Genomic DNA, 27,458 nt, shown 5'->3' on the forward strand with positions numbered 1-27,458 from the left:
ATGAAATCTGCTTAAAAAGGAGTTGCAAAAGCTTGCTGTTTCAAGAGGTTTTTAAGACTGTATGTTTGTTTGTTTTTTTCCTACGGGCACCTGTATAAATGTACATGCTACACAAAGCAGTTAAATTTTTCATGTGAAGTCTTGCAAACCTGAAAAATATACAGAACAATCCAAACTAACTTCTATCTTTGGGCACTGAAGTAGTAAGAAAATTTGAATGAATGATGAAAAAGAAGTCTTCAGGAAGATGTGGAGAGGATGAAATATTTTATATACTTAAGTTAGAAAGACTCCTGGAGACATTGGTGTAGAGGTTTTCACTGGTAAATATTGTTTATTAGAAAATAAACGTTGTCAAAGTAGCTTGTAAGTGCTGGAAAGATGGAATTTAATATCAGAGCTTATCTGACAATTCAAGTTATCTACCCCAGCTGCCTGTATTATATTCTGATTGCACCCTGTTCAGCTATCAACTTAAGGCACAGACCTGTTTTTATTCCTCTCAATTTAATCTCTGTGTCAGTATGATCAGCAGTGTCCTATCTGCTGCCTTCCCATCTGCTTTTCCTGCATGTCCCTCCATGTTAACCACCCAGCTTTGCTCTCCCCACCTCCCCACCTTACTGTTCTGGTGGGAGATTTAACACTGTTGTAGACTCACTCTTTCCTCATCTCTCCTCATTTAATTTGCTCTTTTTCATGGTCCACTTCATGTTAACTCATTCCTGCCTTTCCAGATATATAAGCCATTAAAATGAGGTTTGGTTGTGTTCTAACTGATGTATATTTTCTTTATGATTGGTTATCTACTCTTCTCCTTTTCTTGTTGACAAGTTCACTTTATGTATAGAGAAAGCGATGAGCTGACTGACAGGCAATCAGAATATACATATTGAAAGGCCAAACAGGTAAAGCACTCTTTAGTATTCAGCTCTCTGGACTGTTACATCTCAGGTTAATAATAAGGAAGGTTGAGAATGGAAGGGAGAAAGGCAGATGCCTGAAAATTCTGCAGGTTCCCTCTCAGAAGCAAATACTACAGTCAGCTGCAATTTTCTCTGTGGCCCCACCTCTTCCTGTCAGTTTTACTCTTAGAATCATAGAGTCAGATAGTCATAGCACTCTTAGAGTTGAAAGGGACCTTTAAAGGTCATCTAGTCCAACTCCCCTGCAATGACAAGGGACATGCACAGCTAGATCAGATTGTTCAAGGCTTAATCCAGTCTCACCTTAAAAGTCTCCAGGGGTATCAAACACATTTATAGGCAACCTCTTCCAGTGCCTCACCACCCTCACAATAAAAGACTTTTTTCTTATGTCCAAACTAAATCTACCCTCTTTAAGCTTGAAGACTCTACAAAAGAGTCTGTCCCCTTCTTTCCTGTAGCTCCCCTTTAGATATTCAAAGGCCACTATCAGGACTTGATCCTGCAGCCATTTCTTCATCCATTGGATAGTCCACCTTCACCCATCAAATATATATCTTTCCAATTTGGAAATAAGAATGTTGTAAGATACTGCATCAAAGGCCTTACTGAAGTCCAGATAGTGATTCTTCCCTTGTCCATTGATGCAGTGACACCATCATAAAAGGCCACTAGGTTGGTCAAGCAGGATTTGTCCTTGGTGAAGCCATGCTTGTTCCCCCATATCACCTCCATCTGTTCCATGTGCCTTAGAATAGCTTCCAGGAGGATCTGTTCCATGATCTCTCCCAGCGCAGAGGTGAGACTGATAAGGCAGTAGTTCCCGGGATCATCCTTTTTACCCTTTTTAATGACTCTCCTTTTCTTGTTCTTGACCTTCTGAACTCAGATTGATTCTCAGAACGTTATACTCACTTTATAAAATTTACCTTAAGTTTTCTAGGCAGCTGGAACCATAAGGTACAACAGTTCCAGCAAGGATTTTATCAAGAAGATTGATGGCATCTTTGACTGTTATTCCTATTATTGTTACTTTTCATTTTCCTGTTATTGTAATTTTATTCTTATTCCTACTATTGTAATTTTTCTTATCACTATATTTCACCACCAAGGGTGGTGATACGTGGGAACAGGTTGCCTAGTAAGGCTATGAATGCCCCCTTCCTGGAGGCATTCAAGGCCAGGTTGGATGAGGCTTTGAGCAACCTGCCTATAGTTAGGGGTGTTGGAACTAGATTATCTTAAAGGTCCCTTCCAACCCAAACCATTCTGTGATTCTATAATTCTATGATTCTGTGAGGCTTGACCTAATCCTTCTGATCATATTGTAATCAGACAGTAATTAATGTTAAAAGCACATTTTTAAACCTTTGAGTCTCTTCTGTAATAACTTGGAAATACTGCTATTGACATTCATCTTATTAGGTTCGCTATAGGTCAAAATAGTCTTCTAACAGAAAACCATGCACAATACTATAAAGATGATAAACTTTCAAAGACAGATTCTGAGTTTCTAAGGCACAGTTGATTTTTCTGATTTCAATGTGATTGCTCCTCACCTACAGCGATCTAAGAGAGATGAGACATGAGTTATGATTAAGGGCAATAAGAACTTTGAAATCATGTTATAGAAATAATTGCAAAGAAATAACATGACTTTTGACATTGCTGGGGACAAGTTCATTGTGAGACAAATGCAGGCAGCATATATCAGAGGGGATTTTCATACATTAAAATGATGGGGGCTATATTTTTCAGAGAAAACACAAGGAGTAGTAACCAATTCCATAGTTCACTGTTATTTGACTGTAACAGATTCTCTTTGACCTGATTAATCACATATTGACTATACCTAGTAATTACCTACTGTTTCATTCTAATGTATATTGCAACTTTAAAGTTCAGTTGACCCTGGAGGAAATTAAGTGCTATCATGGCTTTTCCAAGGGAAAACTAAAGAAGGGGTAGGACATTTTGACATTTCTTTTCGTGATGGCCCAGAGCTACAATTAATAAAAGTTCCCGGTTTCCAGAATTATGGCCATTCCTTTAAAATAATGATGCTTCCCCTGTAGGTCACATTGTGTATATCCTTCAAACTGATGTATCAAGGAAAGTAGAAAAATGTGAGCAAATGTTCTCATAAAAGATTCTTTTTTATTATTCGAGCTTTTATTTAAACATTGATAATGTCTGAATCACAGAACTCTGAATCTTCCTTTCTTTAATGTGGTACTTATTCAGCTTTGACATTGTGCTTTAATGCACAGGAGAAAGACCAGTTCTCTGTGGCATAAAGATTGAATCTCTATTAGTATTTCCTCTTGTTAGATAATAGTTTTTAAAAAACGCTAAGCAGGATTCTATGATGTAAGTAGAGAATTTTCATGTTGGAGGACAATGGATGTAAACCAAATAGGTTTTCTCTATTTGTAAACATTTGATAGAAAAACTCGTTGCTGTCTCCTTGGATGTTTTCAGCACACGTACATTTGGAAGTTGTAGATACCCAAAAAATATGGTCTTAGCTAGCAGAAGCACTTTCCCCAATGTCACTTTAAGAGGCTTCTCAGTTACTCATTGGATTTAATGAACTGAATACCCTTGATTGTCATTCATAAAATTAGCTAGGCACAAAGTAAACTGCAAGAGATTGATAATTCCTGGAAATCTGATTATATATATTAAAAGGTAGAAAATTATATTTGATTATCTTTATAAAATACTGATATAATTTTGATTAGAGCCATGTCTCTCATTCCTAGTCTAATATCACTGGTGTCAAATCTTGAATGACTGAAACTGCCTGAATTTTCAACAATACTTTACTGGTAAAGTTAATCTTCTAAAGGTTAGTTGAGCAAAATAAGCAAATTTCAGCATTTCAGCTTTTATTACCAAGTCTTCATTTCTAAGCTGTTTTCCTTTGAAATGGGGTGGGGAGAAATGAGAGAGCAGCATATTCACAGGGGGTGATATGTGGAGGTTTATCTATTTGTAAGTTCTAAGTGCCATCAATGAGATTCTCTTTTTTTTTTCTTTTTTTTCTTTTTTTTTTCTTTTTCTTTTTTTTTTTTTTTTTTTTGAGCTTATTTAAAGAATACTAATGTCATGATAGCATAGCATCTGGATGATGGATTGTTATAACATTCATTAATAAGATAGTTCCTTTCAGTCACGAGAAAAGAACAACTATCATTTAATCTGATGACATTATACAATCAAAGTGCTTCATTACAGCACATGTTGATGGGACAGATTCAGCTATTCTGATGCACTGCGGAAGCAGAAATTTTTCCTTATTTTTTAAACTCTGATATTGCAACTCCATTAAAACAGTTTCCCTAATCTTAGACTGTTAGCACCATTCTAACTTCCAGTCAGTCAGTCAATTTATTTAGATATGAAAATATGTCTTGATTGTAAAGACAAGTATAAATTTAAGGTAGAGAGGATTCAGATACTTGTGCAGTGGTCACTACAGGACAGTATTTGATTCTGAAAAGTGCTTTAATTCATGCACAGACTGAACTGTCATGGATTTAAGAACACTCGCTCAGAATCAGAGTAGAATTCACTGATGAGAACTGCACAAACGAGAAGAAAAGTGCTGTTTCTTTGGAAATAGAAAAATTCATAGAGAAATATGGAGAAAAATAAAAATAGAGTAAGCATTTCCAAAGTTCATATTATAATTCTATTTTTAACTTAAACAAGTACTCTTAGAATACATTGCATAATAATATTCATATCACTTGTGTGCATTATATTTATGTTTTAATTACACATTTTCTCAAGATAGATGTACAGTGATTTATGGAAGAGTTCATATGAATTTTATCAGATTCTGACTACTAGTTGTACAAGTACATTTTAATATACCAGTTTAACTTATATTTAAAACTTCAGCCCCTGTGTTCTCAGAACTACTTATTGTGAGCCTTATGCCATCTAAAGATCACAATATTGCTTTGATACTAGTGTGAAGAATCAGAGTATTTTTTAACTTCTCTTTTTGTATGAGCCCTGAGCTATACATGTTGGCCAACAGTTTGCTTCTTGCCTACATGCAGTGAAATACAGCTATGTCTGTGAAACTCTTTCATTCTGCAGATTCTATACAATTCCTCTGTAGTTATCAGTAAACACGGAACAGGTGTAGTCCTTTACATTTCCGTTGATCCTGTTCCTTTTACTGTCTATCTGTAACAGAGCACACTGTGTATCCTAGCCTACAAAACTGTGCTGCCTTTCTGTGGAAAACGTAGTGCATGGCAATATGGCTCATACATGTCTACATTTTGCCCCACCATAAAATCAGGTTCTCGTAAAGGTATGCACTAACATCTGGGAAGTACATGCAAGTCTGTCAGTTTAAAATTCAGTTTATGAACCCAGAATACGTGCCAGAGTAAGTGTGTATTACTGGTGGTGTGAATGAGAAACATCATCCCATACTTCTCCGTACAATTGAATTGAATCTTTCTTTTCTGAGACAGTCCTTAGTCTCCCTGGGAATGATACTGGCACAAAAACTGGCCAGCCTGGAGAGTTAAAGCTTCCTGTCTACTTCCAAATCTCTCTGTGTGGAAAGCTCTGGCTTTCAAGGTAGGCTACAGATTTTTTCATTGTCATGAGAAGGAAATAGTGATAAAGTCATCCTTGATCCTTGATAGCTTCTGTCTCCACCTGTCCAGCTGTAGATCAGTCACAAATTGTAGGTAGCATTACCTAATAATGTATTAGACAGTATTCTTTCCAGCAAGTGATGGAAGCTAAAATTTTCTAAAATGACTGGAAAACATAGTCAGTAGTACTGTGTTATTTCAATGGGTCAAACTGAAGTAGTCAAAAATTAACATAACATGAGTATAAATTTTGCTAGGTCACTCTTTGTCCACTACCTAATGTTTCTTTAAGAAGCAAAATTCCTGAGTATTCTTACTGAACATGTTATGTTGATGGAGCATTTTATCATCTTTTCCAGTAACGAAAATGTTCTTCTGGTAAACTTAAACTTCTTAATACTGACAGCTACATTCAAAGAAGGGTATGAGTATGTCCCCCCAGAGTAATATTTAGCAGGTATTACTGATATCTCAGGTATATTTTTACTTCATCTGTATGTGACTGATGCGAAATAACAATCCATATTGTCTTGGCCAAAACATCTGGTGGTTAATAAATTCGTCCACCTTTCTTCTCTACAGAAAATTGGATAATATCCAATGTACTACCAGCAGTGTCTTAAGGTCATTCAGCTAGTTCCAAATACATATGGGGTTCTTGTGACTTCATTCTGTAAATCTCATTTTAGAAGAAGGCCACAGCCTCCTTTCAGTTGAAAACAGACAAATCTATCATTGGCATAAATGACTGCTAGTCAGTTGAGTACAATGAATCTCTATACGCTACTCTCAGTAGTGAATTTTGTTCTTAGTACTCCATTTTCCACACCTCATTATGAAGTATGATTTAGTACTTACAACGTCTAAACTGAGTAGTTTTTTGTGAACAGTATTGTTGCTGTTATTTTATGTTGCGTTCATATCGTTATTCTTTTTCTATTTCAGCTTGTCCCACTGAAATAACCTTGCACAAAAATGAAAAACTCCAAAATAAACCTAAAATAGACAGAAATAATATTATCTAGACAAACACCATGGAAGTGTTTTTTGTCTGTCACTAAATTTTGTCATGAAGTAGGAACAAACTGTCTTCACCAACATTGTGTTATTAGATTATATTTCAGAGTAATTTCTTTGAGAGATAAAAACATCAGAGTTTAAAAATACAGTGTCCTTTCTTTGGAGAGTTCAAGCATCCACTCTTTGGAGAATCATCTTATATATGAATCTAGGCCAGAATGGTTGATTTCTTTGTGTAAAACGATGTGAAGTTTCCAAGTATTAATTTTTCTGTCTTTAGTACGAGCAACTTGTCTTCGAGTACGTGTTTCTGTAACTTTTTTTTCTCAAATGCACTATAAGGTGACAAGGTTTGCCTTCTCCTATTTCACTTGCTATAACAAATCATATACCTTTTCCCATGTGACAATAATATTTATATGATACTGTACCTTTATAGATTGTTTTTTGGGCCATATGATAAAGGACATTAGAGGCTGTGGAAAGGAAAGAAGGGAAACTGAAGGGCTTGGAGATGGAAGCCACCAGAGCATACTGCAGATGTCCCTGGCCGGTGGTGGGGAAGCAGCAAGCCTAACAGCCCTTGGAGGTGACCAAAATAGCTTTCACCACCCTAAATGGATGGTCAGAGTCATTTGCCCCTCAAGAAGGTTACTGTTAGGCACAGCCTGCCTAACAGACAGACAGACTCTGCACAGAGAGAGTAGGGCAGAACTGTGCAGTCGAGCTCCATGTATTCTTCTTTGGTCTCATCTAGCAATTTTATTCTTACTCTTTGTAAAATTTACATGGCTTGAACTGAAAGGTTTCTCATTGGGAAGGTCACAGCAGTAGGGGTACTGTTCTGCAGGGCTCTCCCCGCCTTGGTCCAACCACACACGTGCTTCAGGTATTCTTGGCACCAAGTAATGTGGAATGCTTACAAATCGGGTACTAACAGCCGCTTAATACATCGTGTTTTTTTCTTTCACATGCATCTTTCTACTGATCTCATTTTAGCATTTGATAAATCCATTGTAACAAATGTCATACTGTTTAAAATATTGTTTGGTATTGAATGCATTTTGGAGTCTCTTAAAATCAGTTCCAAATTCTTTCAAATTTAAACATTAGTTTATTTTGAGACTTAACATCTATCTTTTTTAAGAGAAAATGTTCTTTCTATTGTTGTAATTAAGATGTGAGGAATACAATAAATTTACCAAACATTAAAAAAAAAAAAAAAAGTGAAAAAAAAAAGAGAGCTCGGATGTGGTGATAGGGCATTTGATCACTTCCAAGTGTGGTTTTCCATAAACCTGTGCAAAAATCTTCTGTCTTACATTGGTTTTGAGTTGGTTACTAGCTTTTTTTAAACAACTTCATCTCTTGGGGTAGAAATTTACCCACTTTACTCAGTAGCCTCATTACTAAGTGAATTAATGTCTTGTGTTCTCCAAGATTGCATCCCCTGGCCAAGTTACGTTTTGAGATATCTTACAGTTCTACAAATGAAAGTGCTGGAAATTGTACATATAACAAGGCAGTGGAATAGAAATCCCTCACCTTAACAGCTTGATTTTCTGTCAGAATAAAATAGATTTTTTCTGAAATTTCTCAGAAAATGAAAGCTTAAAATCCACTAACTCACTCTAATTGAATTTATATCATTTCAATTAATTGGGGAAGTCTGATGCTGAAACCAGTTGTTAGATTTATTTGTATGTTAATTGTAGTTGCCAGTCATAAGATTACTTACAGAATGCCCTAATATTTCAATTTAAACATACATTTTCTGAGATTTCGAAATTTGTTAATAGACTGTGGAACAAATCAACACTTCCTTTTACTCTAGTTTCTCAAATTATTTCCACTGCTTTAATAGAGCAGTAAATACAATTATTTTAAATATTAGTCATTATTGCATACCTTTCTTCTCCTTAACAGAATCACTAAGTTGTTTTTGTGTGTTTTATTGATTTTTAATTTGATCTTCTTACCCATCTCCTTGTATGTCTACTGGAGGAACACTGATGTACCTCTTGCCCTATGCTGATATGGCTTTGTTATGCTGTGACTAAAGTAGACTCATTGTGATTACTGTTTGTTTTATACAAAAAATATACATATGTTCAGAACAGGTTAGAAGTCCAACAATCTAACTGATAACTATTCTTTCCTTGCTATATCTCTTCTGTGAACAAGATTGTTTTCTTCTGAATAGGCTGGAAGCATCCTTTGAATAATATATATATACTCTAATAATACTGCATGCTATAATAAATTTATATGGTGCCCTATAGGTACTACAGTTGGGTTATTAAGCATATGCCAAGGACAGTTCTGCTCATGTTATCAGTTTGTGTATGACTCCTACTGTAATACAGTAAAGCTAGCCTTAAGGCACCACAGAAAATATTACAGCTTACAGATTTATCGAGTGCCTGTAACTAATGACAGGAAATAGACTCTATTTTAAGACATTTCCTCATTTAAATGAATCACCAACAATGTGTCTAGCACTTCCTTTTCGTGCAGCAAGCAGTGTGGTTGATCTCCATATTATAGCAGCTGGTCTGCAGTGGCAGTTCCCTGACTCTGTGAGAATCAGGAATTCTCAGCAGATACCCAAAATCAACTGGTAGGAAATTAGCTGGAGAATTTCACAGTGTCTCTCCTAACAGAGTGTCAAAGCGAATTTCATGTACAACTACATTACTGCTACCTGGAAAGAGAAATAAAGTTCAACATCAGTGATTCAGCTGAGCCATGCTAAAAGTTTACAGACTTTAAAGAAAAGGTTAATTTTTATTTTCTTTTACCCACAGGTCTACCCACGGATAGCGCCGGCATTTTGGCACTACCTGCGGGTAGAAGTGAGTAGCGGGTATTTGAATACTCCCACATCTTTACTTTACAGCTTACTAGTGCTTACTGACCTCCTAGTTTGTCTATTGTGCAAAAATAGTTAGCTGCCATTCTAGCTGTCATTTTCTGTGAATGTAGTCTTGTACTAATTCCATATTGTTTTGACTACAGTGTAATTACTAACCTAAGTCACAGAGATGTGATGTGTCTATATGCAAGACTAAGGACAGGAAAAATGATATCTAAGTCAAGGCCATATCATACATTGTGACTATAGCACAAAATCAAAGTACTGAAATCCATACCTGCACCTTCTTTTATAAACACATTTTACATTCATGAGAAGAATTTGGAGCTTCAGTTTTGTTGTATCATTTTTGTTAAGTTTGTACAACTCAACTTGATATCATTTCTCCCCTCTTTTGTCCCTCAGGAGCATGAGCAGCTCAGCTATTCCTCCACAAGGTCCAAGGCTCCAAGTGTTATCATCACAGGTCTCAAGCCAGCCACCAAGTATATATTTCATATCAGAGTCAGGACGGCAGCAGGATACAGCGGCTATAGCCAGAAGTTTGAATTTGAAACTGGAGATGAAAGTAAGTTTTACTGAAAGGAAAAAAATCAAATACAGTAGAAGTAACATTTAATTCTAGAACAGTCAGACATTGAGAGTTTAAATGGCTGAATCCATTCCATGTATTTATCACAGAGTGACCACTGCTGTATTAAAAAATTAAGCCTTAGACTTACACTTCTAGATTTATTTATTTTTCTCGAGTAACAAATAGAAATTTCAGCCCACCACTGCAGCTGAAGGAATGTTTGCTTCTGCAAGATCCCCTGGTTTGCCATAGATGCATTCTTCATGTATAGAAGGCCTTCTTTTTAACCTCTGGATTATCCTGTGTGAGGTTTCCATGTTACTTTAGTCCAGCAGCTTCATGCAGGTTCTTAGAACACATTGATGGAGTTGTTTCTGTATAGTTTTTAATGCTCTCAGAATATGATAAAAAGGAAAATTTTTACATGAATTTCAACCTATAAATTTACTAAATTTGCTATTGAGAAGCAAAAATCCCACACATTCTTGAAGATTATGAAAAAAGGCTCTTACTCTGAACAATTTTGTACATTACATACTGCCTTGCACCTCAAAGAAGCCATGAACAAGATATTTACAAACATTTGAGATAAAACAAGTGTAGTAGATACAGCACTAAAACACTAATTAATTAAATTGCTTTAATTGACCAATTATGAATACTGTGTTTTTCATTAGAGTTTTGGAATTCAAGTTACTTAAGCTAAAGTACAGACTCAAAACTATATAAGTATTTTCAAGAGCACCCATGGGTTTGTGTTCCAGTTTCATTGCTTCTTAACTTCTATTTCAAAAATGTTTTAGGGACAGATTTTCAAGTACTTAATGCCTAATTGGACTTTTAATTTTTTTCTAAGTTGTTAAGCCAATTGGTTTGATAAGGAATTAAGCACTTGGGTGCTTTCAAGAATTCTAGTGGTATCTGTTTGCAACTTATGATGCAAAGATACTAGCCCTTAGGCACAATGGGTTGTAACTGTTATGAGAAGTAAATGGTATTTAAACCTCCATGAGCCTATGTTATATATGGACAGATAGGACTCACTCATCTAAATTAGGAAGACTATTGCCTGATTTCTGTCATGAGCACTTTTGATAGAAACATCTCAAGGCTAAGAAAGTCCCTGCATGCTTACCAGACTCCTCATCTTTTTATCATTTTCCTTAATACAACTGCCTTGTCAGGCTGCAGGGTGAGCTAGAGTAGTGTGCTAATCCAATTTATTTATTTATTTATAATAAGAACAAGCAAATAAAGCAGTAATCTACAAAAAATTGAGTTAGTTGAGTTGATAAAGTACCGCAGAATTGGATCCAGCTAAGCCAGTGTTATCACTGTAGATGTTACTGTATTCTTAATTCACCCTTCCAAGTATCAAATGTCTGAAGAAGTTCAAAGCCCTGTAGACTTCCATAATGCCATAGAGCCAAGGGGCTGCGTGTATTGGAGCTCCTTTAGCTCTAAAATCATGAGAGAAAGGACAAAAAGGACTAAAGATGGTGCTGTGAAAAGTATAAAGGATAACTTAGAAGCTTGAGTTTTTCTCCAAGCTCACTGGATTCAGTGGATGACTAGTTGGGCCACATGGTTCAGTCCTCCATTTTGAGACAGAAGAATAGGTCATAGATTAAAGTACTTTACACAATGCTATTATGAGTTTTTCTCAGAAAAAGTATACTTTTCTCCCTCTGGGAAATACTGTTGCCACACCAATATTAATATGAGCTATTCAGTGAAAAAAAAGAAATGTCTAATAACTTTACATCATTTTTCAAATTTTTCAAATTTTGATTTCATTTCAAAGAAACATTGGATTTTGCAAAATAACATGATATCATAAATGATGCATTGTCTGATTTTAGATGTCTGTCTTCCTATTGTGTGGGAGCACAAGTTTTCAGATATCAACACTTAAACATTAAATGCCTTCATGACTTCTAAGTATTCACTGTGAATCTTGATAGTAAAACATATACATTATATATTTGCTGTTTACCAACATTTATTGCTTAGGCTTATTCCTGACTAAAAGTATTTAATTTGTTACGAAATGAAATCATTGTGTGATTGAAAGGAAATGTGAACAGAGGAAGTGTAGGCTTTGTTTATGATCAACAGAGATGGAGGCAGAGGGAAATTCTGTAGTTCAGTTTGAAATGGTGCTAGATGAATATCTCAGTTTAATTGAAAGGGTTGTTCAAAGGCCTGTTACAACTGTAAGTATTGCTTTAAATTTAAAAGGAAAAAAAATGAGAAGAGTACATGGTGGTAGATATTACTTATTTCAGTTGGAAGCAGTGCTCAATGACCAGTCAAATTATACCCTTATACTCTCCAAATATCTTACTTCCTCAAAGCAGTGTTTTGGAAGTAGGCCTATTGTAAGCTTTAATGCACTATCAGGTTATTATGGTTATTCGTTTGAACTCCTTTCATAACATCAACAAAACCTCTGTAACTGAAGTTTTTCCAGTCAGCTTATGAAAGCAGATTGAAATGTAACGTCTCCCATAAACAGTCTGGACTTAAAGTCTTCCAGCAGCGGGCAGCTCAGCGTATTTAGAGGCAGATAGTTCTATCATTTAGCCCTTATAATTTAAAATTTCTCCTGTATTTATGACCTGATTTTGTATTTTTTTAGCTTGGATTTCATGATCCTCTTCTGATAAATCAAAAAGTCTAATACTATAAAAGCATGTCTTTTTCATCGAAATGTGAATAGGCCATTTTTAAGAATTCTCTCATCTTTCCCATAAGTAAAATAAATGCTCTGTCCCTCTAAAAGTCAGTTTATCCAAACATAGAATTTGTAGCTCTCCACAATTTTACCATCCTTTCTGAACTGTAGCATCAGAACTGAACCTGATATTGAACTGAGTGGCAGAAGGAAACCTGTTTATGATACAATAAACAGTCATAACACCACTTACCTCCTTCTAGCTTAGTTTTATTTGTAGATCCAAGTACTTGCTGTTCAAATAGAGCGTTACCTTACAGAACTGATTAACAAAGCAACATTTCTGTGGATATTCATGTATTCCAAGATACTGACCTACTTTTAGATGTAGTGATTAAGGAGGGTTGTGTTTAGACTTATATTGCATGGTCAGTTGTGCGCACATAAATGATAAGTCACATCTGCTAGTATGCACCAATCTTACTAAGCAATCCAAATCAAGCAATGTAGCAATCTCTCATCACTTACTACTCTGACAGTATGCATTTCAGATGAAGCTTTTCTAGCTTTTAAATATATATTGTTCTCTATTATTCTGAAGAACACCAAAAAATAGTTTACCAAGACTGTTACAGCTCCCTCAAACCCTACCTATTGGAAACAATCTACGTAGTGAAAATTCCACACTTACAATTACTTTTTGTGGCCAGATTTTAAGTCAATGTGAGCTGTACTGATTTCATAGGAAGTTAACATTTTCATGAAAAGACTGGGAATAATAGAGTCTTTAAAAAGTATTTGTTTTCAAAATGAATTTTTTCCACCAATAATCCTATAAAAATTACAATAAATACTTCGGGTTTCGAGGTTTTACATCTTAGAATATTAGCATCTAGAAGAAAAATTCCAATTCCAGGAGAACAACCAAAGGTATTCCATTTGTCTTGTTTGAAAATTGACATAACTTGTTAATGAGTAGTAGTACAGTGAGCAGTGCATAATGCAGATTTTTCTTTTAAGTAATGCAACAAATGTTGAGTCTTCAGTTGTGACGTGTGTCTGTCAATGTCTTCGGCAGGACAGTGCCATCATGCCTTCTCCAGTTTACTGGTTGAAACACTATCTATGCTGCTTCAGCTCTATAGGATAAAATAAGATACTTCATTACTAGGAACACCAAGGAGTTTTGTATAATTATTAAAGGTGGTGCATGAAGCAGAAAGTCCAGTTCCATAGGAGCCATGAAAAAGCAGTCATGCAGTGCTGGTCGGTTTTTTAGGAAGCTCTCCAACCTCCTGACCAATAAACTGAGGCAATCATTACTTGGAGAGCGTGATAATGGAGAAAGAACTCTTCTTCCTGCTGCAGAGACAGCTAAAAGAGTAACATTTGTACTTCCTGAAGGGAAATGTAATTATCTAGAAAAGTCAAAAAAATTGTCTTTTCAAGGGAGTATGGATGGTTGAACGGATGCTGTGAGAGATTTCTTCCACTATTAGAACTAAGAGGCTGCTGCTGGGAAACTTCCATGTAACACCTTTGCAAAGCATAGTAACTACAGCTTTTGACCATGTTCCTCATTCCTATTTTTAGAAGTCACCTTTTTTCAACAGGGTGGATTTCTTTTGTTTGGTTGATTTTTCAGATCTAATGATTCAGAGCTTTCTTTTTCTTTTTTTTTTTTTTCTTTTTCTTTTTCTGAAGGAATTTTTTTTATAGTATCAACTCACAGGCCCTGGTGCCTACAGGAATGTGTAAAAGACTGAACAATTTACTGCTGTTAGGCAGTGCAGTGTTTCCATGATGTGACTCTCTTCTTTTGCAGGGTTTGTTCTAAATCTGAGGGTGGTTTCCATACCAGACTTCCCATCATCAGGAAAGAAATCTGTATCTGACAGAGAACTTGGCTTGTCCCAGAAGGGACCTAAGGGGCAGACTTGACTGCATGCAGTGAGGGCTGCTGCTTCAGCTGAACAGAGTGTGGCAAAAGTATCCACACTGTGATTTTTAATCCAAAAGCAATGTAGACTTTTAGATGGCTCAGATAAATTAGATTAATAATTTTAAAAACAAAGCAAAACAAAAACCAGAAATAATAATAAAATACCTGGATATGAGGATGATAAGAAATTAATTGGTCCAAAAAACTCTGTTCTTGTGGAAAGAGTAACTTTGATTTCTTTAACATAGATACAGATGGTGATTTTCTTGTACTACGAGATCTGTTAATCCTCACATTCTTCCTTCAATTCCCACATCCACAACATTCATTTGTAATTTTTCAGCCTCAAATCAGGCTATTTTGGATTTGTAGTCAGATGTGAGTGAGACTTTGAGATCCATTTTCCAGAACTCCAGAGGAAAGTCTTGAATCATTGATTCTGACAGAAGCCTCTCCAGTATTGTTTCAAGCACTTGCCCTGTTTCATGACATGTTAGAGAATCTGTTTCTAGGATTTTTAGAAATACACTGAGCTCCCAGTGCAAAATTGAGATTGTGTGTGTGTGTGTGTGTGAGAGAGAGAATGTTTAATGTTTTCACAACAGTAATTCCAATCTCTGAATGAAACCAACAAACAAATGAGATTACACTTATCTCTTATTTAAAAACTGCCTTGCTGTATCCATCCCCATGTCTGCTTAGTCCTGCTGCTCATTGAATAGTAGTCAGCACTGGGTACCTCAGGGTGTCTCATTTTAGTCTTGAAATGTTTCCTTACTGTGTTTTATATTTTCAGCCATTTTGTCTTCTAATATGAGCTTAATCTGTCTGGTTCCCAGAAGTTCCAGAGTCTTTACTTTTTGTCTTAATTTCCTAAACAAGAGCTCAGATCTTAAGTTTTTGTCACAGGCTTTCCATTCACCTACTAGTCAGGAAGTTAATGTTATTGGCAACACTTTGAAAAGAAGCTTTTCAAGTCAATATATGCAAAGAATTAATACGAACTTATGCTAGTAATAGTATTTCATTTCACTTTTAAAAGCCCTTTTTAAGATTGCCGTTCCATTGCCTGCTCCTTTTCCCACATCCCCTCTGAGACTGGAGACCATCAGCTCACAGGAACTGCAGCACTTCTGGAAAGGTAAAGGTAACCCTTGTTAGACATTTTATTTTTCTTTCCTATTGTTCTTTAGCTCTGTTGCTTACAGTGCCTTGTAAATCCATCTGACAGTCAGTTACTGTCTATTAGAGCTCCAGTTCTCACCATCCATACTTATCTATCTCACAGCTACTCACTATTATCTATCTAGCTGTCTTTCTGTCACTACTTTATCTTTCACACTGCTGGAAGGTCTGCTGCCTGAGAAATGTCAAACTAAAATAACTAAAGCATGTAGCTGAGAGACAGAAGAGAGTTATCATTAGGGCTTCCAGACCTTTTATACCGAATACACAACCTTCTAAAAGATTTTGGAGACATTTGCTCAAAGAAAAGTGGAAAACAGAACTGGAAGAGTCTCTCTGTCTTTTATTGTCTTGCGCTGTGAATAAAATTTATGCACCTTTTCTTAGTCTTCCAAGTGAGGAATTGAAGAAGTCTCAGATATTTCCCTTCATCCCAGACAAGGGGAAGGGCAGGTCCTCCTCTACACATTTGGGTGAAGAACCCAGTGAGAAGTTGTAACTGAGATAGAGCTTGAATATAAAGAATAACTGGTGGGATCAGAACTGATCTCAGAAAGAATTTTCTTCTTTAGCAAGGAAACTGGACACATTATTGAGCAAAGACTCTGGAATGATGCAATTAGGAACTCTAAGTGTCATTTTAAACAAATAACCTAATTCTGAGTAAATCATGAAGAATAATGCGAGTAAACAGTTTGTGTGGATAATACAATTTGGGGCAGAGGTATGTATGGTATGTGTTGTAGTTTTACAATCAGTGCACCACTTTCTGACAGTGATACCTACACCATGCTGAAAAGTTCTGACACCCAAACTTTACACTGTACTGTCTTGTCATCTGCAGGGTAACTCATAAATCCACCCTTATCTTTGCTTCATGCCACTCATTTTTAAAAGTATGTTTTTGTCAAAGTGAACACATTGAGCAGATGGGCAGAAGGAATGAAACAAAATGCCAGACGTTACTGCCACTCAGATAGATACTAAGCTCCCTCATGTGACATCTCTGAAGCAGAAACCTGGGAGACAAATCCACCTTTTGCATCTTGGAACACAAGCAAGGGTTACCAAATGCTAGCCTTTTTCTTTCCAGGACAGCTGTGAACTGGTGGAGGTGGACAGAACCAACCTCCCAACTTACACTGCAGCAGGAATGTCACTGCAGACAGGTGTAATGTCATAAATGGGAACACAAACAAGAGGATAATGAAAGAGGCAGTCAGTTGGCAGTCATTTTCCCATTGGATCTGCTGGTGGTTTACACATTCCTGTTCCACGAGAGCTTTCTCAACTCCTTGCCTGTTCATGACAACTTTCAAGTGAAGTATGTCCCCATAGATCATACAGCCATCTTCATTCCTGTGATCATGGAACTAAGAAACCCTGTGTGCAGTCAGCAGGTGATTGAGATAATGCACTGCAAAGTGTAAAGAAAACAAAAAACTGATTTTAGTTATACAAACATTGGCCCTGATGTCTAATGAATAATATTTGGGAAAATGACTGTGTGATCCCATGATTAAATGCAGCACTATAACATGTACACACAAAAAGGCAAAATAAGTTGCAGAAACTTCCTTGACTTTGTAGTCATCGTTGTTTTTTAAATTTAGTTTTTCTGTCTTGCATAAACAAAAATACTCTTAAGGAGAAACACAGGGACATATATAAGTATACACAGACAACAGAGAGAAAAAAATGACATAAAAAGCAGGAAATGACAAAAAAGAGTGAAGAACAGGCACAACAAGAACAATACCTGCTAAAGCCTTTATTGTTTACAACTTGAACATTACCTTAATTAGGAGAGAAACTGAAAAAAGAGAAAGAATAGAAAGATCAAGGGACATGCAGAGTTTCATTTAGGACAGCAAAAACTGTTCAAAAATTGTCATTATTGAGTTTCTACTACTAACACATTCTCTTTGCCTGGAGAGTGTTTTGTGGAACCTGTGTGCAAGGATGCTGGATAAACATACATGTGCCTTTCTAGTTATCTATGTGTTGTTCACTGCACTGTGCCTTCACTGATTTCTAGAAGGATCACTTCAAGCAAAAATAAGTATTTCCATCATTTTGCCTTACCTGCTTCTCTGACAGTTTTTAACAAATCCACATTTTCCAATTATACTTGTCTGCCATTTGACATTTTTATCTGACAAGTAAATTAAGGTCATCAAGAAGTTTCAGGCTTGAAAGGCCCTTTATAATCGTGTGGACTGTGGCATCTCTACCAACACAGTGAAATACGATTGCTAGAAAGAGAACGAGCATTTTTAAGAGCATACAGTCTCAACTTAAAGGTATGTCAGTTAGACACAAAAAGAACTAAGTCGGTGGGGAATTTCTCCCCATTCATGAACTTGACTGTGGTTCCTGATAGAAAACGCGTACATTATTAAACTGATAGCTTGTAGTCAGCTTTAACTACAACTCCAAGCAGCTTCATCCAGAAGGAACAGCCCAAGACAGTAGCATATTTCATTTCAGTATCTAGCACAGGACCTTTTTAGACAATAGGATCAGTTCCTACATTTCCACCCTGAACTCGAATTATCTTGAAAGTTAGGCCCTGAGTCTTTTCCTTTTAATGAAATGCTGTTAAAGAAAATCACAGCTACTTTATCTGAAAGTATCTCTTGCTAAAGTCACTATTTTTGCACTCCTTTTCCTATTTAGAACAAACAAACAAAAAATATATTGCTTGTAGCTTGTTCTCTCACTCCCATTGTAGAAATGGAAACTGGACAGGATATAGTCGTTGAAAACCTCCCTTACCCATTACAGCTTCAAACTGACCTTGTCTATCTTTACAATATTTTGCATAACCCTTGCTAGTCTGAAATGGTATTCAGTGTTTGAGTTGGACAGCCTATTACGTTTGCATTTTTATTTGTGTGGCACCACATTATATGTTGAATTTTTTTCAACTAGACCTGACAGTGTGGAGTATAAGATAATGCGGAGCTACAATGTATTCCTGCAGTATCACTAGATTCTGTTTTGGAGATTAGCTAATTAGTGAGTATTTGATAAAGGGTTTTGATACATAATTTATTGGAAGATGCATGCATTTAACTTGCCTAAGGACAGTTTATGACCACAGATACTGAATGCCTTATAATTCACTGCTTCTACATATCTCCATTAAATTATATGGGCAGAAATCTAATGTCAGGAATTTAACAAGTAGGTTTTCCTGAAAATTGGACATAAATTACTATTGCTTTTATTTGTTTCACTCTTATTACAAAGCCAGTTTACACTGCTAATTTCTAAACCACTCACAAATATTATTTAGAAGACAATTTTTTTTCTTGAGAACAGCTTTTTATGAGGCTTTAGGCAGTGATGTGTGCATTGTATTGGGCTTCATCAACTGGAAGGTGAGAGAACATGGCCTGCTTAGCTTCTTTTTGCAGCAGCCTAGGAGCTGTAATCATCTGGTGCCCAAAAAAACTGAAGATTTTGTTGGCAAGTTTAGAAAGTCAAAGTTGCTTTCTTAATAAATCTAAAATGAATTTTCTTTTCTACATTTACTGCTGTTCTCAGAGGTAACTGTGATTCTGTGATCCTGTGAAATATGTATTTTTCTTTTAGAACAGTATTATGTATCTTATAGAAAAAAGAAAGTAAGAATTAGGTAAATGTCATATGATGAAAAAATAGAAGTGTAACTGTGTTTACTTTAGAAAGAAAAACTCCGAAGTCACAAAGCAAGACGTATGTTCTTTTATTGAGTAGTACTTGCTCAATGACGACCAGCCTGACTATGAGCAGGTACTTCATCAATGTAAATATTTAATATTATAAAGAAAATATAGTGAAAAGCTGAAGCCTCTACAGACAATTTCAAGTGATCTTTTTTACCTGCTAAATGTCCTACAAAAAAATTACAGAGAGAAAAACATGAATCATAAAAGAATCATTTTTTCCTACTGCAGTGATGCCAATCCTCAAAGCATAGTAATGATAGAATTATAAATCTGTAACAGTAAAGCTAAATACTAGAAACACAGAAGAGTGTGTCAGGCTACATATTACGTATGTTTTTTCTGCTTAGGATTCTACTGAACCCAGGTCAGTATTTCTTACATATGTAACGCTGCTGCTGACTTCATTTTGGATAGTTAGATGCACAGATGTTTTTTTAATAACATGCAAGGTTAAGCTAAAAATGCAATACATTTGTTCTAGTTTTACGTCTAAAATCCAGTCATACTCAGATCTTAGTAAATTGCAAGTGCCTGATGGTGCTGGCTCCTCATTTTAGAAACGTATAAAAGTATTCCCCACTTCTTCATAGCTGGTACACAGCTAGAGGTTTTTCACTTCACAGATACATTCTTGTATCATGTCTGGGCTAAGCACTAAGAAAGTTACTACAGACTAATTGCAACTTTTGTCTAGTTAAATGTTGTCACCCGTTCTGCATGAATCCCAGGTGCTGGAACTTTAACCTCTTTCTTTGTGCCTCTCTTTCAGCTTCTGATATGGCTGCAGAGCAGGGACAGATTCTCGTGATTGCTACTGCTGCTGTTGGTGGATTCACTCTCCTGGTCATCCTCACTTTGTTCTTCCTGATCACTGGGAGGTAATTAAAGCTACACTGTTCCCATTTGCTCAGGGTCTGTGTTATCCAAACCTAAGAGTTTGTAAAGAGTAGCTAAGCCATTTAGCCACATTTTCAGTGTTCTTTTAAAATAAGGTTCTGACCATCTTTCCTGCTGATATGAGCAGGAGGAGACCAAAATTTAAAATACAATGCAACTACACCATCAAATCTCTGACATTAGAAGACCAAGAAAAGAACACCAAACACAGTATTTATTATAAAATCTCTTAACTGTAAATCGCAAAGCTTTGGAGAATGTAACCTTAGGATTTCTGATGTCTTCAGGCTGGCAATATGGTTTGGGAAAGGCACTGGGTGGACAATTTTTGTTTCTTTCTGCTACATTAAATTTGTAGGCAAAAATATCTTACATAGCTGTGTATGATATATACACTTGTGCATTTATTAAGAGAAAACATAGGAATTATAAAATGAAATTAAACTGAGGAAAACCTTACTCTAGAATATTGGGACAATTTAGCTTCCTGAAGGTCCTGTTTTGTTGTTTAACATTTTTATTGAAGATACTCTTGTAAATCTACATTACAGCAGCACTGTGGCAAGTGAATTCACTGACCTGGACAATGATTTTTTTTTTTTTTATAATGTTGGTGATTTTTATACTTACTAGTCCATTTCCTTCCTTTTAGTACAGTGCTAATTGTCTACCTTTCCTCAATTGGTATGTTGGTCAGGATCAAATAAAGACTTTGTGCTAATTGGTTTAGAAAGCATTTTGATTTCAGTGACTGGATGCTATGCTCAACTACACACTGAAAGTTCAAGGGAATGCACAAATTCTTAATGGATTTGCTAAAAATGCAGGCAGTGATCAGAATCCCAGTCTGTGCTGGAGCTCAAGTTCACACATGTGTCACAGAGCATCTGTTCTTTTGTGTGTGTGTGACTAGGATTTTGTTTCTTTCTACCAGGAAACAAAGCAGAATTTAAAAAGATAGAGACAATATGTTCCCACCTCCTCTGTAAGACATTAGTGGCACCACAGTGCTACCTTGGGTCAAACAAGCCTTAAAAATTCCTAATATTCTCTAGAGGTATGGGGCCAAGCAGAGGGAGTTGGGCTTATATCTCCTGAAGTAAGTTCTGTAGGAGGAACTGTGTGCGCTTTGGGCCATTCATACTGTTTTTGCCTCTCCTCTCTTCATATGCATAAAACTGGTGGAAGAGCCTCCATGCGAGGAGGGTTCTCCATGGCATTTCCCTCTTATTCAGCTTTGGGACAGATAAATCTGGGGTTTGGATAGTGTTTTGCACCATTCTTGGACCTGTTTAGAGTCTGTTCTTTGGAGGAAAGATGTTGAAGTTACTTCTCTGAATGTGCTAATGGTCATTGCAGGTTGGGTTGATATTAATAGACAGTGCTGTGTGTTCAGATTTGTAAATAATTTTCTGTTTTGTTTGTATACCATTGCCTCTGATTAGGAAAGAAAGTGATGTACCAATGCAGGCGTTATGTGAGTAATAATAAATCTGGTTAAGTCCAACATTTGATTTAATTAAAGCGGCTCACAGTGGAACACATTGTAATCTCAATCTTAGAAGCTTATAAAATATTCGTACAATTACTGGAAACACTGACAAACATCAGTCTCTTTCAGACTAAAGAGTTATTCAGACAAAGACAGACTTTCAGAGAAAATGATTCTCTGGAATCCTTGAGAGCAAATCCTAAAAATCTAAGTGGAACTTTTCCCTGATAAAACACTCAGGAAAAAAAAAATGGAAATCATTTTCTTTCTGGGTTTATTCTTCCTGTTTGCTAATGTTAAAGATATCAGAGATTCTCTTAGCTTTCTAACATCTTACTCAATTGAACTATTTCAATTATGTAAGATGTGAATTCATTTTGAAGTACTGCTTAAATACAGTGATGAGAATGTACTACATAGAAGACAGAGCAAGAAATTTTTGAATAAATACACTATTTGCTTTAGGACTGGAGGCAAATTTCAGCATGAAGAATGGGATTGGTATCCTACAGATGTGCTCTGCTTTGCTGCTTAGAATTAGCAATTTGATGAGCTATCGAGTCACAAGGCTGCTGATGAGTCTATTCATAGTGGAGAGGCTGGGTTAAATGTGCACCTGCCTCTGCACTCCACTGAGTCATTATCCAAGAGCAAGCAGGAAACATGGCTCTCTGTTGCAAGTGAAAAAATGAAAGCAATAGTGACTTGAAGGGACAAGGTAAGCAGTGAGACTGAGGTCTTGGCTAAATTCTGGAAAACACAGTAGTAAAGCTCACTGTGATTTATCCTTATCATTACACAAATTATTCCTTTCAAGTGATTTTCTAGCTAACAGTAGTTGGAAATGGGGAGCTGGAACTGGAAGAGTCCACTGCTGGTTCTCCCTGGCATTTGCAGTCAAATTTTGTGGCTTTGGGTACTAGGGAGAATTTTAAGGGTATGGAGAGCTGTTTCTCTGAATGTTCCTCTGGGCAGACATTCCAAGTGTAACACTTTATGTTCAGTGTTGTTCTTGGTAATTGGAAAGTAGTGGTCTCAGCAACTGGTGTACAATGCAGAGACTTCCACAGAAGCTGAAAATACTGTAGTTAGTGTTTCCATATATTAGGGTACAAATGTAATTGTGAAAACAACTTATTGCCAGGTATGATAGCTTAAGAAGTTTCTGCCCTTCAAGTGTTCATCGTCATCTCTACAGTAATGAATGCATTTGTGAGTGATCCTAGTCTTTTTCACTAATTTGAACGAACCATTGATATGTGGTGAATGTGTTCACTTATTTCTCATATCTCCATGGTTACTATTTTACTAGAAAAACTATCTATAATTGTAGTTTATTTCATAAGGTTAATTATGAACAAAGAAAAGCCAATCTGTGCGTGACAGGCTGAACAGAGCTACACCAATGAAAAAATACTGGTCATAATGGATACAAAAAAATTATTTACTTAATTACTTAAAATTTGTTGAAGTCAAAGAACCTATCTTATGAAGAAATTGCAAGCTTTTTTGACCCACTGGGTATAAAAGGTATTACGATAAGATTTGGTTTGTGTGAATCAATGTATGCAAACAAGAGTGCAGAAAAATAATATAAGTATCAACATTCTTTCAAGCGTAGGAATAAGGTATTGCATCAAACTTTGGTGGTCATGTTCACTACTTATCATCCACCTGTGATTTATTTTCACTGATACCCAATCGACTTGTAGTTCTTCAGGTTTGTTTCTCTCTTTAGTGTCAAAACTAAATTTCTGTGGATTCAGAATGCAAAGACTTAGGCTTTCATAAAACTGCAGAAAAAACTTGATGTACATTTATTTTATGCATTACATTCATTTTAATTTAAACCTCACTTGCTTTTCTTAAAAGATGCCAGTGGTACATAAAGGCCAAAATGAAATCTGAAGAGAAAAGAAGGGCTCATTTGCAAAATGGAAATTGTAAGTAGTTTAACACTGTGTTACATAAAATATGTATTATATTTTAAATGAAAAGCATTAATGGTTTTCTCTACATCTTTTGCCCTTGATATTTTAATCTGGCCATTTGTATAGTTCCTTATTGTCTGCACCATCAAGACTGTTCTTACTTGTGTGTTCTCTAGAACAATTCACACTGAATTCACAAAAGGATTCTTTTGTGATCTATTAATCATATTTGTCAATTTTCCAGGTGAATTTCTGTGAATTCATCACTGGACTGGGCCATGTTGATTATCTGCCTCAAAATTCCACTCCTAGTGGCCATGTTCCTTATTTGTATCCAGTTCCCTATTAGTGTCTTTTGAGATCTGCACTTCCAGCCATACAACAAATAAGACTTCCTTCTCTCACTTTCTTACTCATAAGTACTGTGAAAGAAAAACTCTCATGGGCAGAGTGTTCACTTACTTAGCTTAGTTTAGTTACTTAGCTTAAGTTACTAGCTTCATTGTTTTATGTTGGAGTTGATTTTAAAATAAAAGGTTTTGTTTATTGTTAGCTTCTAGAAAGGGCATTATAGTTTTATTAATTTTTTATTCATTTTGAAAACATCTCTAGAACTATCATGATCAAGACAAAAGCTACGTCACAAGAAATAGAATCTTTTTGTGTGTGACAAAACTGTATCCAAACAAGTGGCTGCTTCCATATTGAGAAAGGGCACATTATACTATAAAAGATACTTCTTACATTTGTTTGTCATTTGTTTCCAAATCTGATCAGAAAGAGCAGCAAACAAAAACCTTTCTGCTTCAGTGTTTGATATATGCTTCTGGAGGCCATGACTGTATTTGAGAAAAGCCTCACTCAGTGTCTTTCATGCCAGGACAAATGATGACCCTATTTCATACTGACACAAAGCTTCATCTTATGAGGCCTCTCATTCCTTTACAGTTATCAAAGCATCAGACTTGAGGGATCATTTTCCAGATCATGTGCTCCATAGAATAAAAGATGAAGAGGAACTACTGCGAGTTACTCCAGTAGCTAGAACTGTGTACCCAACAATAGTCCTACCTTTACAATGGGGCAATTAGTGCCTCCACCAGAAGTGCCAGCCTGACTGCAGGCTATTTATTGATTTAGTATCCAGCATCTTAACCTGAAACAATTTAGGCAGCTGCACAGGTGGCTGGATCAGTATAAATATGACCTCTCCTAAATGGGCTGAAGCTTTTTAAAAGAAATTCTACTGTAAAACTTAACACTGGTTAAAATTACCTGTTCCTACTACCAGCTTAGTCATATACGTGCTTTGTCTCCTCTGCTGTGCACAGAGGAGAACCATTCATGTGCTTATCCGTCCTCTCTCCCTCGGGAGCTCTTTATGACTTAGAGGAAGATTTCAGGAAATGTGCTCTTTGAAGGGAGTTAGAAAAGGGTCCATGATCCAGCTGATAATGTGAAATCCTATGATGTCTGATGTGCTTCACATTTGAATATGGTATGTATCCTCTTATCGGCATTGGCTCAAATGATGAAGCCCATCCACATTTGTATGCTCTGAACTAGGTGTCACCTAATGCATTTAGGCTCATCAGATAATGAAGTGCTTTGGACTCATCTACTAAGTGATAAGAGGAAAAAGATTACATATTACTTAATTCTTTTTGAAGAGGTTCTCTGGACCCAGCTGCAATCCCCTGTGAAGTTGATGCACCGTCTACATCAATGTCTGTTAATGAATTGAAAGTTTTCCAGAACTTAATCACCACATGGCAGGAGCCTAAAAAATTTCCCATCCAGATAGTCCAAAAGAAACAACATAAGTTCTTGGACATGCTACACTCAGGAGCACAAGGGATATTAGACATGCCAGAAAATGATGGCTTGCTGGAACCTGCCAAAGCAATCTGGCACTAACCCACTGTTGCTGCAGCCATCTCCTAGGAAGCAGACAGAAATTATTAAAGCTTTGTTAATGGATCTGGGTATTTTTGTTCTCATCTTGCACCTGGCTCATTGGTTGCGCAAACTGATCAGCATAGAACAAAGCAGCACAGTCCTCTAGGACGCATTCCGAGGAGAGGGGATCTCAAAGACTGGACCTGTTTGGCAAAAGGAACGCTTATCTGTCCACCAGTAAAAGACAGAAGTAAATTAGCAATCTGTGTTTTCCAAGTAAAGGACAGATAGTCAAAATTGTCCAAGGAGTAACAAACAGGAATTTAAGCTGCTTGGCAATAATCACTGTCAGTCTTGAGGATCTGCTTTTCCCCGTATCTTTGAGCCTTCACTTTGTGTCTCTGTAGATACCCTTTCAAGTGAGCAGCTCTCTGCATTTTCTAAGGTTATAGTTTTCCATTTTACCAACTATACTTGAAAAATTCCTTCAGGATGTGAGCTAAGTGCAAAGACAACAAAGAGTTTCTTCAGACTGAAATATTAAATGTCAATTGGAAAGTGAATACTCACAATTGAAAAAAAAAATCACTTTGTCTTACATAAAATAGTATTTTCCTCAAAACCTAGATAGGGCTATTATTTAACTTTTTTTCTCAGGGGGTGTTTGTGTTCAGCTGCAACAGAGACGAAACTGCACCAGAGTTTGACATTATCTTATCAGTTGAAATCCAAAAATAGAGCTTTCTAAAGGCCTTTGACTTTTTGTTCCTGTGGCACCTGTGTAACCAGCAAACATGATAGTAATTAGCAAACAATGATATATGACAATCAGAGCATTCAGAGAACCTGATACCTATATTTTCTCTGGGTTTTACTCTAACACTGGTTATCCGATACCATTGCAAGCTAAAATGAAGAATGACAGAACAATGCATTGCAACAATCCTGAAGACAATTCCATGCTTTCACTCACCTAGAATATATTAGGGCACTACAACAGAGTCCAGCAGAACGTTACTCACATTTTCAGGCAATAATTTTGAATACTTTTGATTGTGTCATATTGGCAGAAGTTTGTTCTTTACCTTGGAAGGTAAACTATAATGTCTTACAAGAATCACTTGGGGGGGGGGTGGGGGGAACACTTAAAGGATAAATAAGGATAAAAAGAAATATGTAAGTCTATGCTCAATCTTTGAAGATCTAGTACTTCCAGCAAATGGGAATAATTCTTGTGTATTCTACAGTTTCTGTGAAATCAGTAGCAGGTTTTGGAGTCATCCTTTGTTAGGTTCTGACAATTTAAAAATGATATATATATATATTAATTTAAAAAAAAAAAAAGTAAAACACATATTGTTATAGTATGTAAGTATCAAAGAATTGTTGACTCAGCATTCTCTCTGTTTTGCAGTACGTTTCCCAGGAATCAAAACATATATTGATCCAGACACATATGAAGACCCATCTCTTGCTGTCCATGAATTTGCAAAGGAGATAGATCCTTCAAGAATTCGTATTGAGAGAGTTATTGGGGCAGGTAAAAGCATATACACTCAAAAGCTATGCATGAAAGACTGTTCTTCTGAAGTTGCCATGATAATGCAAGTAGTCAAGTGTAGTACAAATGTGGGCATACTTCTCTGATAGACCAGTTTACTCTCAAGCATCACTCGGCTTCTGATCTAAAGTTGTA

At 36.2% G+C, this 27,458-nt stretch overlaps 1 protein-coding gene across 8 annotated transcripts in view; it reads left to right on the top strand.

Moving 5' to 3' along the window:
- EPHA6 (EPH receptor A6) overlaps nt 1-27,458 on the top strand; it is a 498,846-nt gene that overhangs the window by 353,664 nt on the left and 117,724 nt on the right. For 3 of the 8 annotated variants that reach the window (XM_015297990.4, XM_015298005.4, XM_040664038.2), the window contains 6 exons: nt 9,382-9,429; nt 9,855-10,017; nt 15,685-15,783; nt 20,313-20,421; nt 23,805-23,875; nt 27,177-27,302. In XM_015297990.4, the coding sequence (XP_015153476.2) occupies nt 9,382-9,429; nt 9,855-10,017; nt 15,685-15,783; nt 20,313-20,421; nt 23,805-23,875; nt 27,177-27,302 (616 nt within the window). The remainder of the gene's footprint in view (nt 1-9,381; nt 9,430-9,854; nt 10,018-15,684; nt 15,784-20,312; nt 20,422-23,804; nt 23,876-27,176; nt 27,303-27,458) is intronic. The other 5 variants (XM_015297999.4, XM_040664029.2, XM_015297996.4 and 2 more) reach the window with 3 other exon arrangements.

The sequence above is a fragment of the Gallus gallus genome, chromosome 1 (genome assembly GCF_016699485.2).
Source record: "Gallus gallus isolate bGalGal1 chromosome 1, bGalGal1.mat.broiler.GRCg7b, whole genome shotgun sequence".
NCBI lineage: Eukaryota > Metazoa > Chordata > Aves > Galliformes > Phasianidae > Gallus > Gallus gallus.